General features: G+C 42.6%; 1 protein-coding gene and 1 long non-coding RNA gene across 2 annotated transcripts in view; one reads left to right on the top strand and one right to left on the bottom strand.

Moving 5' to 3' along the window:
- Positions 1-12643, top strand: part of LOC145451868 (polyserase-2-like) — a 111980-nt gene that overhangs the window by 44601 nt on the left and 54736 nt on the right. Inside the window, exons 10-11 of the mRNA XM_080330090.1 lie at positions 4000-4142; positions 4769-4869. Coding sequence (XP_080186216.1) covers positions 4000-4142; positions 4769-4869 — 244 coding nt within the window. The remainder of the gene's footprint in view (positions 1-3999; positions 4143-4768; positions 4870-12643) is intronic.
- The window catches only part of LOC145451878 (uncharacterized), a 249497-nt gene that overhangs the window by 208646 nt on the left and 28208 nt on the right, over positions 1-12643 (bottom strand). The window lies entirely within an intron of this gene.

The following is a 12643-nucleotide window of genomic DNA, read 5'->3' as shown; positions in this document are numbered from 1 at the left end:
CTGGCTGGGCAAACGCGGGGAGGGGACCAGCGAAAAATATCAACTTGACAAAATTGACTTCTGTAGCTATTGCTGCAGGGCCCGAGGCATTGAAGGAAAGCAGAATGGTTGATTGGTTTGCTCGGAAATGTCCCGGAACACAATACTTCTTCTCATATCACTCACAGCTCAATGTGCTAGTGGCCTCCGTAACACAAAAGTTACCGTGATTTTATACTTGCTCGCTCACGCATTGAAACAGAGAGCTCGGTTCTCTGGTGGAATGGTTTGAAATTGCAAATACCGACATAGCAACGAATGCAATGCACGCTCCATGAAGATATTTACTTGTGCCGCTAGAACATGCAGCAGCTGCAAACCTATGAACGCTGTCCATTATAATGCAAATAAACGCACTAAATGCCCGTATACGACTGGTAAATAGGCTACAGTAGGCCTAGTCTAAATTTAAGATTCGCCCACAAATACATGTTAATATTGTTCTGCGACTCGCAGCGTCTACTGCTGTTTAAATGCGGCCCGTTATACAAGGGATGTTTAGAACCCCTGGTCTACATATTTACAGAGACACATGCGCATTGCGCAATTACTGTTATAAGTTAACTGCTTCCGGAATATATGTATCGAAAATTATATTGCGTGTTGTTCACAAAACCTCATTTTTAACTCTGGATGGCCAATGATGGCGTCACAGACGCATCCGGAACGACTAGTTTGACGTGAAATAACGGTTTCGCCAAATTTTGAGCGTTACTATGGTATCGGTTCACAATACGTTTTATGTTGCAGTTATTGGCTATTGTCTTGCGTACTGGCATGGTTGTGTGTCTTGTGTAGTCGAACCAGCAAATAGCCGCTCTGTGATGACAAAAGTGCTGGGTAGTGGGAACAGGACCGTAACTGCCCCCCCCCCCGCGATTAAATATTGACGATATCTGATTATTGGGTACCTTTCCCCACGAAAATACGTAGAATTTATAGAAATGCCGACTTCGCCGTCGGCCATTACTGCGCCACGACGCACCAAGGCATATGAAGTTATAGGCCATGTAACATGCGACTCCGAGAAGTGTGCCAGAACGATCAGCAGCGTAAAGACCTTGGCTGAGAAGGAATGCCCTTGTGGTGACCCAAAACTTCGATGTATATGCAATATACATATATGTTTAATTGGCTAAATTGCTGGCGCCGAATGTTCATGTCCTGGCGATCTGAACCCCACACGACAAATGCCATCCCGCAGGGAAAAATTATTTACCAGTAAAGCAACACCAATTTGAAATAGTGTGTGCCTTTTAGTTCTGGCGATTTCCATATCTTTTGACATAGCAAATATAGGAGGTCACGAAATAGCACAATGTAACGAAGTCAATATACCAACTGGTCCGCCAGAAGATGTTCAATTCTTATTTAGGGGTCCTACCTTTCCCAACACACCTCACTCAACTCTACCGGCAAATCTCATTACGTGAGCAGAGCGGGGATAAAAAATTGAGAGCAAAATGTATGCAATTCCCGATCATATTGGCTGATTCAAACACGAATTATATAAATTTTTCGCTCTTCGCGCGTTCAGTCGAAATAGGGTGACGCACTAATCAGTAGACCCAATGTAGCTGATAAGTTGCAGGGAAAAAGCGTACAGGCTCAGCAGGGCTGAGGTGGTTCTGGGGGCCCAAGACCAACGTTTTTTTGGTGGGGATGACAAAGTGCTGTTACGGTCCTGGTGGGGAATGAAGGCTCGGAATAAATCTGAAGTGGGGAATGAAGACAAAAAGGTTGGGAACCACTGCTTTAGACTAACAAGGAGTTGCTGGAGCAGGTTGTTTCTTGAATGTGATATGCCACGGCTCGTATAAATACAACGTATAAGTACAAAACGCTTTTAATGCTAATCTCATTTTTCGACTGTCCTAATTTTTGGGTCCATGTTGATGGCAACCCTGAGTATGAGCCTACGGACGATTTGCACCCAATATAGTCGACGTATACGATGTGGAGAGGCTGGAACCCTCGATATCGTCGTCGGTTCAACAGTTATAGCGAATAGATGTGTAGATCAATTGTACGGAATGGGTGTTCTGACGATCATGGCCGCTAGGGTTGGCCATAATTTGAAAAATCTCAAAATTTTTGCGTATCCATGGCTCATTTTATAGATTATAGTTAAAAAACGTCAATGAGCCTGCAATAAGCTCACAGCAAAGTCGTTAACATTTGTCTAAATGCGTTTGAAAGTAGCTGCCGTAGAGTGGGCGTGTCAGCGACCATAGAGCGGCAAGCAGACTAGTAATCACGAAATCACGGCGCTTGATTGGCGAATCTGCTATGCTTCAATGATCACGACGGTGACGTCTTGCTGATCAGCTGGTCAAGGAGTCGACTAACGGCGGTGATTCTGTAAGTGCATTGTAGGTTGGTCCGCAGATAATGATATAAGATTAAGTTAAGATTAAGATTAAGAACATGTTGAGTGACGAAATAAATGATGAACAAAGAACAGCTGCTTCACAAAAACTTCAAATACATGACTTGATGGCTTATTGTGAAGGCAACCGTTGTAGCCTGTATGCCTTGTTTTCATCGAGGGAAAGCACAAAAACACGAGAAGAAATATTGCAAAGGCGTTTATGCAAGTGGCGAACGAACTTCTAGTTTCAGAGGGGATGTTCCATGATTGAATACAAATATAAAACTTGACATTGACACTACCGTGTCTGAACTTCTATCTTGTCGTGGTAGCCTATATAATTGAAGTCTTAAAAGCTGTACGGGCTGGCTGAATCAGCCATTTATGCTTGGCACTTGTCACATTCTTGCAGCATAATGAATCATACCCGCGAGTTCTGTCTAAGTCCTCAATGATGCCCCGGAAGACGGTCTAAAGGCAAGCATAGACTATGCTGGTAGCACCAGCAAAAAGACTGTTCGCATGCATTGATTAGCATGTCCATAATAAATCTTAGATCATTACCGGCTGCATCACGACTAATACTTGAATCAAACCAGAAATGGAAATAAAAAAGAATGTATTGAAGCGGTGCGGTAGTTGCATTTCTTTAGAGTCCCAATGCAAGCTACATGGTCGGCCCACATATCGTCTGAGCATGCAGGATCGTGTCCAGAATCCATCTCACATGGTGTGCTGCACCAGTTTGGTGATAACTAATGTACTTTACTTGCACTGCACCCAGAAAAGCAGGACCACTTGGCGTAATCTCAATCATATCAGATATGTATTTCTGGGATCTATAAGTTCACAAACATTCGCTGTTTCACCTCTGTCATGCCTGCAAGAGGGTATTGTTGTTCTGAACCTATCGTTATCTAGTTTTAACACTAAAAATTCAATGACCAAGTGTCTCATTTTAGTATTTAATCCCCAACGTACAATGCGCTTACAGAGTCATCATTGCCGTTAGCGTACTTCTTGAACTAGTAGAAGCACATAATCAGCAAGCCGCCGTGGTTGTGATCATTGAAGCATAGCTGATTAACCAATCAAGAGACGTGATTTCGTGATTACTAGTCTTCTCGCCGTTCTATGGTCGCTAACACGCCCACTCTATGGCAGCTACTTTCAAACGCATTTAGACAAATGTTAACGACTTTCCTGTAAGCTTATTGCAGGTTCATTGACGTTTTTTTCATCAATAATCTATAGAATGAGACATGGATACGCATCTTTTTTGAGATTTTCCAAATTTTGGACAACCCTAATGGCCGCCTTCCGTATAAATGCTGCATAACGAGGTAGTTAAAGATATTTTTATTCTGTTTTTGACAGTGATAGGAAGCCCGTTTCGTCAAAGGAGCCATATTTACCCTATATTTTCAATTGTCTGTGCCAATCCTTTGGCACGTCACAATTAATGTTCTTTGACGCAATTGCTAAAAAAGAACAAGAAATAAAACAATAAGAAACATGTTTTAAATATGTTTGTTTTAAATTGATTTTTGTTTTAAATGCAACCCTAAATACAACATACTTATCTTCAGTTGCTAGGTGTCCAATGTTGCACACGTTCGCATACGGAGAATCGCCGTCTTCATGTTGTATAATTTCGAATAAACAATGCGGAGCTCCGGAAATAACGCAGACGCCGTCGCTTCCCGTGAAGCCTGGTCATTGGCCATGGAACGTGAGTATAGCCCATCGCAGGAGATATCAACACATATCCCTGAATAGTTCGGAGCGAGTAGAATTTTTAAAAAATATCACGATTCAGATTAATATACACTAAACCAGTGGTTTTTATACCCTTTATTAGCCTGAGAGCCCGTACGCTAATCTAGAAACCTTCGGAGAACGCCTAATTTTCGCCGAGTCACAAAACAAATGTATACCGCATTGCTCATTTTCCACTCATTATACATTACTATAGAATACTGGTCTACAAATCGGACTGTGCATCAACAAGGTGTCTGATCTGATCCAAAAATTATTCCTGTGATGTAAAATTGTTTCCGTTCCCCGAGGATTGTCTGAGCAGTTCTGAAGTTATGCAACTTTCTACATGTATCTGCCGAAACAAAACAAAAAACCTTATTAGAGTGGCCCAACATTATTTACTGAATCATCATAAAATGGGCTGCATTGGGCAGATTTTTTCTGCCCCGTTTTCCCATTGCGCGACCCAACATTTTGACCGAAAATCAGGGATTCGGGCCATCCCTGACATTGCGTTTATATGCGGTAATTCAGACTTTCTTATTTTCTCTTGTCTTAGAATATCGATTAGTTTACCTTTAGGCTCTATTTTCCAAGGCAATCATCTTCGAGACGCTGCCTGGACACTATGCGACGACATGCTCCGGAGTTTTAATTTCCAACAATATGGTATTGTCAACAGCAGCATGCTTTTTCGAGTAAGTAGCGTGCTTTCGTGTGAAGTATTCATGTGAAAGCTAATTTTGTCGACACGTACTTCCATCTCGCACACGTGATCGCCCTCGTGTTCAGATCTAGCATTCTCGAACTGATATGACCTCCGTTGTCATAGATTAATTTTTTCTAATATTGGAGATGGATGTTAGAGAATGATGCGTTTATACTAGTGCAGTGATTCTCAAACTTTTTGACTTCATGACAGTGAAAAATTTCGCTCGGCCCGCGATAGCCTTTCGACCGTATATTGCTTCTAAGTCAGAGGTGTCAAACTCAAATTGCTTCGCGGGCCGCATTCAAGCCTTCAAATCACTCGCGGGCCGGACCAGTCAACTGATTCCAAAATGTTACCACTTGAATACCTTAAAAGTATATATAATAATACTCGGATCATAAGGTTAGTAGCAAGTCGCAACACCTTTATACGTGGGCGTTGAGCTTCCCCTTCAAATACCATTCTAAGAATAATATTATTATATTCTTTATTCACAGTAAAACTGGTAGATACACACATAATCCGGGGAGCAACCTGCCCCCAAAGGAAAATGGCGAGATTGGTGTAAATTTTTAAAATTTCAGTAATACATTCAAATTGTTATTCCTATGCAATACACGGAGAAGTCAGATTACAGAATTGCAGCAGATGAAGAATTGGCAAGGGTTACAGAGCAGAGGTAGAGATGATTGAAGATGAAGAATCAAAATTACAGAAATTATGCTGTGATTCACAAGTGTAATTTTAGTCCAGTGGTGCATTCAAGGCCTTCCGAAGAATGTGCACAGTGCCCAATAATGTGATTTTCTGGATCATGTCGAATCGAACGTTACCCGGAATTTGTTGGATATGCCTCATGAGTTTTTTGCTCACGACCCCTGTAGCACCAATGACTATCGGTACAATGTTTATTTTGCATCGCCACATTTTCTCACATTCCATTTTGAGGTCTGCATATTTGGAGTATTTTTCTGATTCTTTTTGCAGTAGGTTGTGAAAGCATTCTCTTTTCTTTTTTAGTTTGACGATTATATCCGGGCGGTTGCTCCTGATTTCGCGGTCAGTTATAACTGGTACATCCCACAGAATTTTTACTTGTTCGTTTTCTGTCACTGGTGCTGGGCTGTAATCATACCAATTATTATTATTATTATTATATTCTTGGAACACATGCACAATACGCCGTCATTTCCCGTACACAGGGAACACAAGTAAAACAATGATTCCCCGTGACCATTAATGACTCCACATTAGCAACCTTCACTTTCATTGCCTTTTTCCTTTTACATTCTCGCGAATGTCCTTCGAAAAAGTGCTGACTCAGCATATTTCTAGTTTCTATATTTCAGTTTTTTCCGTCTACTCCCATTGTAGAGAATTTCGCACCCCGCCATAATGTGTCCTATTTTGCTGTATAATATCGGCAGGGTCGTTTGCATAGTATCACTTCAGGGTTCTGTTACTGCAGCAGTATGAGCCCGCTGTTTCTGGCTTCTGCGGCATTCACGCGAAAAGCAACATTGCGCATTTTTGATTTTCGCGTATTTGTCTTGCTCAGATGAATAAATTTCCTATTTATTCGTTCAATGCCCAATAATACGAGTTGTTTTGCATTCGATTTGGTCGCCATGTGGTACAATACGTCGTTACCTCTGTACTCATACTTATAGGGGGAGATGTTCCTTTTGTGTGTCCGTGTGCAGCGGTCAGTCCCGTGTCCGAAACTATAGCCCTGTCGTACGGCCTCGTGATGGTTTTAATTTCTTCAATACCAATCCGCATCACCAGTTTTCTTTCAATTATTCGACAGGTCTCTTCTCAAGGGTGGTAACCGTCAGTTGAGTCATTGCAATGTTCGCTCGTGTCGACAGTGAAACATCAACGCTCGTTGTATTTTTTCTTTTCGGAGATTTGTCCGCGTATACGGAGGTTTTTCATGTTCTGGAATCACGGTCCAAACGTGTGGATCGTCATCTCCCGCGACCATCTCCATTCAATAGAATCCAGACAATCCATCTGACGTAAATACTTGTAATGTACTTAAGTGTACTTAATGTACCTCCTTTATCAGGAATCCGGAGAGATGACTGAGCCATCTTTGAATAAGGGGTTTTTCGCCTTGTCCGTCATCCTTTTAAGGCGTTCGAACACACCTGTGTTGTAAGTGATTATCGTAAAGGGTAAAGCACACCTCATAGACTGCCATTATTCCACCGAATCCTTTAAGGCTTTGAGTTCTTTAGTGCATGGTTCATAGGCTTTCGCCGCTAGAGTTAACCACTTTGGACTGTACTATCGTGTGCGGCTTGCGCTGTCTCGTAATCTTGCAGTAACTCTTCAGCCCAAAGTACTGGTGTCATTCATATTCTTCGCCTGGCCCTCCATTTTACGAGGTCAGGACACGAAAGGTTTAGTTGAAGCATCATTAAGCTCGATCTCGCATGGATACTGTCATAATTATGATAGTTACGCAATTCACATATTTCCCTTCTGTTCACACAATTTTTCTCTTGATCGCGAGTTACTTGACAACGAGAATTCTCACACGCCAGCACAACCGTTGCAAACCATAGGCCAGTGTCTTTTCAAACTGTATGACGGCTCACACCTGTGCGGGTGAAAAAAATCAGTGCGAATGACAAAATTGGTGCAAATGATGCGAATTAAGATCGTGAATAACTGGTAATTTTTCTCATGTGAAACAATTCAAATAAACCTAATAAGAAAGTCAAGGGCAGTACAACTTTTGTATTTGAGACACAATTGTAAGAACTTATTCAATTTAGGACGCACGACTAATCGTAGCTCTCAAAAGCCGCAGCGAATTAATTATATTCGTGATATAATTAATACGTATCCAAAAACCTAGTTTGGCAATCGGCGCAACGGCCGACATCAGTATGTCAGCCCATCTGAGCTTGCGACAGGCTGGAAAATAACGTCCAATCGACTTTCTGCACTCTTTTGCTAAGCATTCATCATATCTTCGTAAGAACTGTCCGATTAGTGCGAGGCACAAGGGTAGCAGCAGCTACCGTCATCATAGACTGACATTTGCAAGGTACTGTTAGGCCAACAAACCTGGGATAAAATGCGGAGTCAAAAACATACGCGGCGACCAGACCTTGGCCAGAAAAATGACCGATGCTGAATAGTTAAATCTTCACAATATGCACATGATTCACTGTCGGCACGGAACAGTCCCGTTATTGCAATCTGAGTACGCAGTAATTATAGTCGTATAAACGCGACACATAGAAAAACTCAAATCACTCCAATTTGAGTTCGCGCGCGTCATACATGTTTTGTGGGCCTGCGTTGGGTAGAATTGTGATGTGCGCGCTCCATATCTCTTACATGTCCGTGAAACCGTAGCATAATACTGACATACTCAGGTAGCGAGCTCCATTGCGCCTATTCTCCTTAAAAGTTTCGGACTTTACTTTTGAAATCGAAACGAGCCCAAACAAAAAAATCCTTTGATACGAAGTAGGCTACTTGATAGCTTAAGCTACATAGTAGTCAATTTGTTGTACATCCACGAAACCCCGTCGAGCATCTTCGTCTTCCCTAGCACAATAATCTTTGGCAGCATGTGCGAATGAAATTAACTTTACAAAACAAGCGCAAATGGAACCCCTCGTCGAAAAGCACTGCACCCGGCACCACCCACCGCGCAAGTCCATCACGTATACTCAACACGATAGGCTCCCCGATCATCACAATTCAGTGCGCCCCCAACAGGCGCAATCAGGGCCGAATTAAAAAACCACTCCATTTTCAACCTAGGTGTCACTTGTCAGTGTTTGATTTGTTTTTAATACTGCGCATTGTGTAGTGCACGGCGTGGAATTTCGTTGTCAAATATTGATGCAACACGAGCTATTCGGGTGCGCAATTTCTGAATTTATGCGATTACTTCGAACGGGAACTTTCTATGTTCCAATGAACTTCATTGCTGGACGAATTCTGTTGAGTGCAACCATATCACGGATCGAATTTCAAACCTTTGGGATGTGTATTTTCATTGACAAGATCGCGGCATGCTCCCATATTGCTATTACTGCAATAACACGAGGATAATCAAAAGCGCACCATTCTACGATCAAATTCGACTGGCTGATCGGGGACTACGTAGGCCGTAGGTCCCGGGCTGACATTAACCAGCGCGTTATCGGCATTAAAACCTCAGGCGCGCAGCCAGGGAACTAGAACTAGCAACCTCGCTTCCTCGAAACGCCAACTCTCCAACTCGCGCCATCTATGCCGCGTACCGCAAATCAGCGAGAATCACCTATATGAAAAATAGGCCATCGACATCCCATGTGCACCATCGGCGGTGGTTTAATTTCAGCGCGTCCGCACCTAAGCTCGCTACCACCCTCAGATACCATTCCGCCATGTAGTAACAATCTCTGAGTGTAATAGTGTTTGTGTTTGTGTTTATGTAACTTTTTTTATCATTGTTTTACCAAAACTTATGCCCGCGTCTGAACAAATTGTGTTCGCTTTCCTTGCCGAATCTGGTTAGTTAGGTATGACTAGCCCTCCCTGTAAGTGTAACTATTGCAGGTTTGCGGCATGTCTGCAATTTCGTCATCAGCGCAACCCTGCCGGCCGATGTTATAGTACGATCAGATTGACCACTACTAAGCATTCCGTACAATAAATTAAGGCCGATTCCAGCAAACTAACGATCCTCATCAGATGTACAAATTCGATCTCATCCTTAGAAACGTAGATTCGAAACACTATCACGATTTGACGACCAAATATACTTTCTCGTTCCACAAATTAAGGTGCATTATTTGCATTGACGAGGGCAGCAAGCTGAGCCTGAAGTATCTTGTGAATCATTTTTGTGATAAATTTTCTCGAAGCGCAAAGTTAAACAGTGTTTAATTGTGTGCGCCTACTAGTTGGAACATGTTCCAATGCCCATGACATAAATCCAACTATGCTTTGCGAACGTAAATCGGGAAATGCAGCAATGCACTCAGAATGGATGTTTTAAATAGCAACCGATTGTCGCGATGTGAGCTACTCAATACTAAGCAAAAACACATTGTGCCGGCGATAAGGGGTAATTACTGATTGGCCGCGCGCGTTTGTAATCATAACTCTTGTCTATTTTTTGTGTTGTAGAATTGTCGTGCCGTGTTACTGCTCAGTCCAGCGACGAATGCCGAGCGCGCGGCAGTCAATGACATAATTTCGAAATCGTCGTGACACGAATCTCGTCAATTGGTCGCGGCCCGCGCAATGCCGACTATGCGACTTGTCGAACTGTAACCGAATATTAGCATAAGAATGGTCATCTCAAAAGGAGGGGGTCTCGACACCCCCATGGCCACGCGCCTGCCGCCACTCCATGCTAAAATAAAAGTCGCCGCCTATGACCGTAATAATAATAATAATAATAATAATACCGAATCGTTCCTAGTGCTTGGTATTCGTCTAATATACCTCGGATCAGTTAGTTTAGTTGCGCGATATGCGCAATCCAAATTTAAGATAGGGTCGACACAACGCGGGTTATTCCAGGTATAGCTCTATTAAAACCGCAACATCGATGGCTTGTGGGTCCGAGTTCGACCAAGGTTGACTTCAGAATTCCTAAGCCGTGTTGGTTTATCTGGGCCAGTGGTTCCCAACATTTTCCCACCCACGTACCATGTTGAGGTTTTATGCAGTGCTCGCGCACCGCCTATATAAGTTACGCGCGTTTCCACCATGTATGACGTCATATTCACGTATTTGACCTATGCGAGGTGTATTAACAAATTCTATTGAATTAAGCCAGGGCTGTCAAATATACGGCCCGTGAGCCGGATCCAGCCCGCCAGACGATTTTATCCAGCCCGCATAGCAATTCTGAGTACATTGAAAAATGATTATATCATCAATCACATCCACAGTAATAAAACAAACTACAAAGTCCGCGTTGACAGTTAATTATTTTGTATTCATAACAAAGCATGCGCAGGGCTAACGCCAGATTATGTCTAAAGCAAGGGTGGCCAACCTTTTTGCCATTTACGGCGGCATTTCGACTACTCGTGTAGCCTACGGCCGCATTCCAGGGCAGAGTCGAAATGAACGAGCTGATGGACGTTAAATACTCAGGTTAAAGTGTCTATGTCCATTTCCGGTGAACTCCAGACTAATCTATGTAATGATAGGCTTACTATGCGCACAAATTCGCGAGTGGTCACTGGTAATGTCAAGGAAGGAAGTCATCATAGTCGCGCGAAGCGCGAAAAAAAAATCAGATTCACCAATGAATTTTGTCATTGATATTAGTAGTTTTACATATTACCCTCAAACATTTATCCTTTCTCATCTCGTGTGATCAGATTCACTGGTATAGAGTTGATGTAGGGGTGTTCTCGAAAATTTAAAGCTAGTTATAAATTATGATGCATCTTCGGGTGGGCCAATTGGTATTAGTCACTTTGTAGCATGCTGTTATTTCTTGACCTCCCATCAGGATTGTTAGCATAGTGAGGAGCACACGATTCCGCGCTGATATTTCCATGTGAGGCGCATCATTTCCCACCGATGTTCGCATCTGTATTGTGGGGCTGTGATTGCAAAGGGTGCTGCTATAGTAAAATTGAGAAATGTAATCGCATTAAATCACGTGCAACGCGAAGAAAACTTCAAAATTAATGAAAATCTTTCAAGAAATCGGGGGTCAATTCCTAAATTCAAATTTCATGTCGACGGCCGCTAACACATACTAATTGAATTGCGTGCCTACGCCCACACAAATTCGATTTTCGGATGACTCGACTCGACTCGAGTCTTTTTCTCAAAATACGGAAATGACTCGACTCGACTCGAGTCAATCTGTGTATTGACTCGACTTGGACTCGAGTCATTGCGCATGACTCGAAGCAAGTCATTGACTCGAGATTCCGACGGCCAAGACCGACATTTCATTGTAATTGCGAAGCCAACGGGATTTCGTTTGTTGGTACTGGTGCTTGAAAATGCGACCAGAAACTGCTAAAAGTGATGAAAATTGATATATTATAAATGCGAACCATTCAATATCACCAAACAGAGTTAAAAAAGTGGGTTTAGGAAGACTTTAACGGGAAACTGAGCAGTCAACACAATGACTTGGACGCGGACTCGAGTCATAATACCATGACTCGGACTCGATCCTCTGTTCGTTGACTTGGACTCGGACTTGACTCGGTGGGAATTGAAAATGACTCGACTTGACTCGAGTCAAAAATATAAAAGTGAGATTGACTTGTGACTCGGAGCCTTGTGACTTGGTTACAACCCTGGGAAAAATCAGTCACAGAGGCATTCCATATCAGATATGATACACCCCCTTCAAAAGGGTTAACTGTATTAAACCGGACAAGCATCATATTTTCGCATTGCTCGCAAATAATGGTGTTGCGACTCGCTAGATTGAATCCCCTACGATACGCGTATTATCTATATATGCTTGATAATAAAGTATTCCAGCAAAAAGCAATGGCACGCGGCAACATTTACGATTCCGTTGACTGGTCCGGCCCGCGAGCGATTTCATATAACTTCGAAAAGTGAGATTGACTTGTGACTCGGAGCCTTGTGACTTGGTTACAACCCTGCTTGATAGTCATCACGGATGAAAATCCTTGCTTGCATTCCCACGTATAAGGGAAAATTAGCAGCTGGGGAATAGCGGGAGACGACGGCTTCAAAAAACTCAAAATCAACCTCACCTGAACTAATAATTCCGTTTGATCGAAAAA

Source organism: Botryllus schlosseri, chromosome 12, assembly GCF_051294905.1.
Source record: "Botryllus schlosseri isolate E-star chromosome 12, Bs_hap1, whole genome shotgun sequence".
Lineage (NCBI taxonomy): Eukaryota > Metazoa > Chordata > Ascidiacea > Stolidobranchia > Styelidae > Botryllus > Botryllus schlosseri.
Note: the sequence above shows the minus strand (reverse complement) of the source record. Positions and strands in the feature narration are given on the sequence as shown.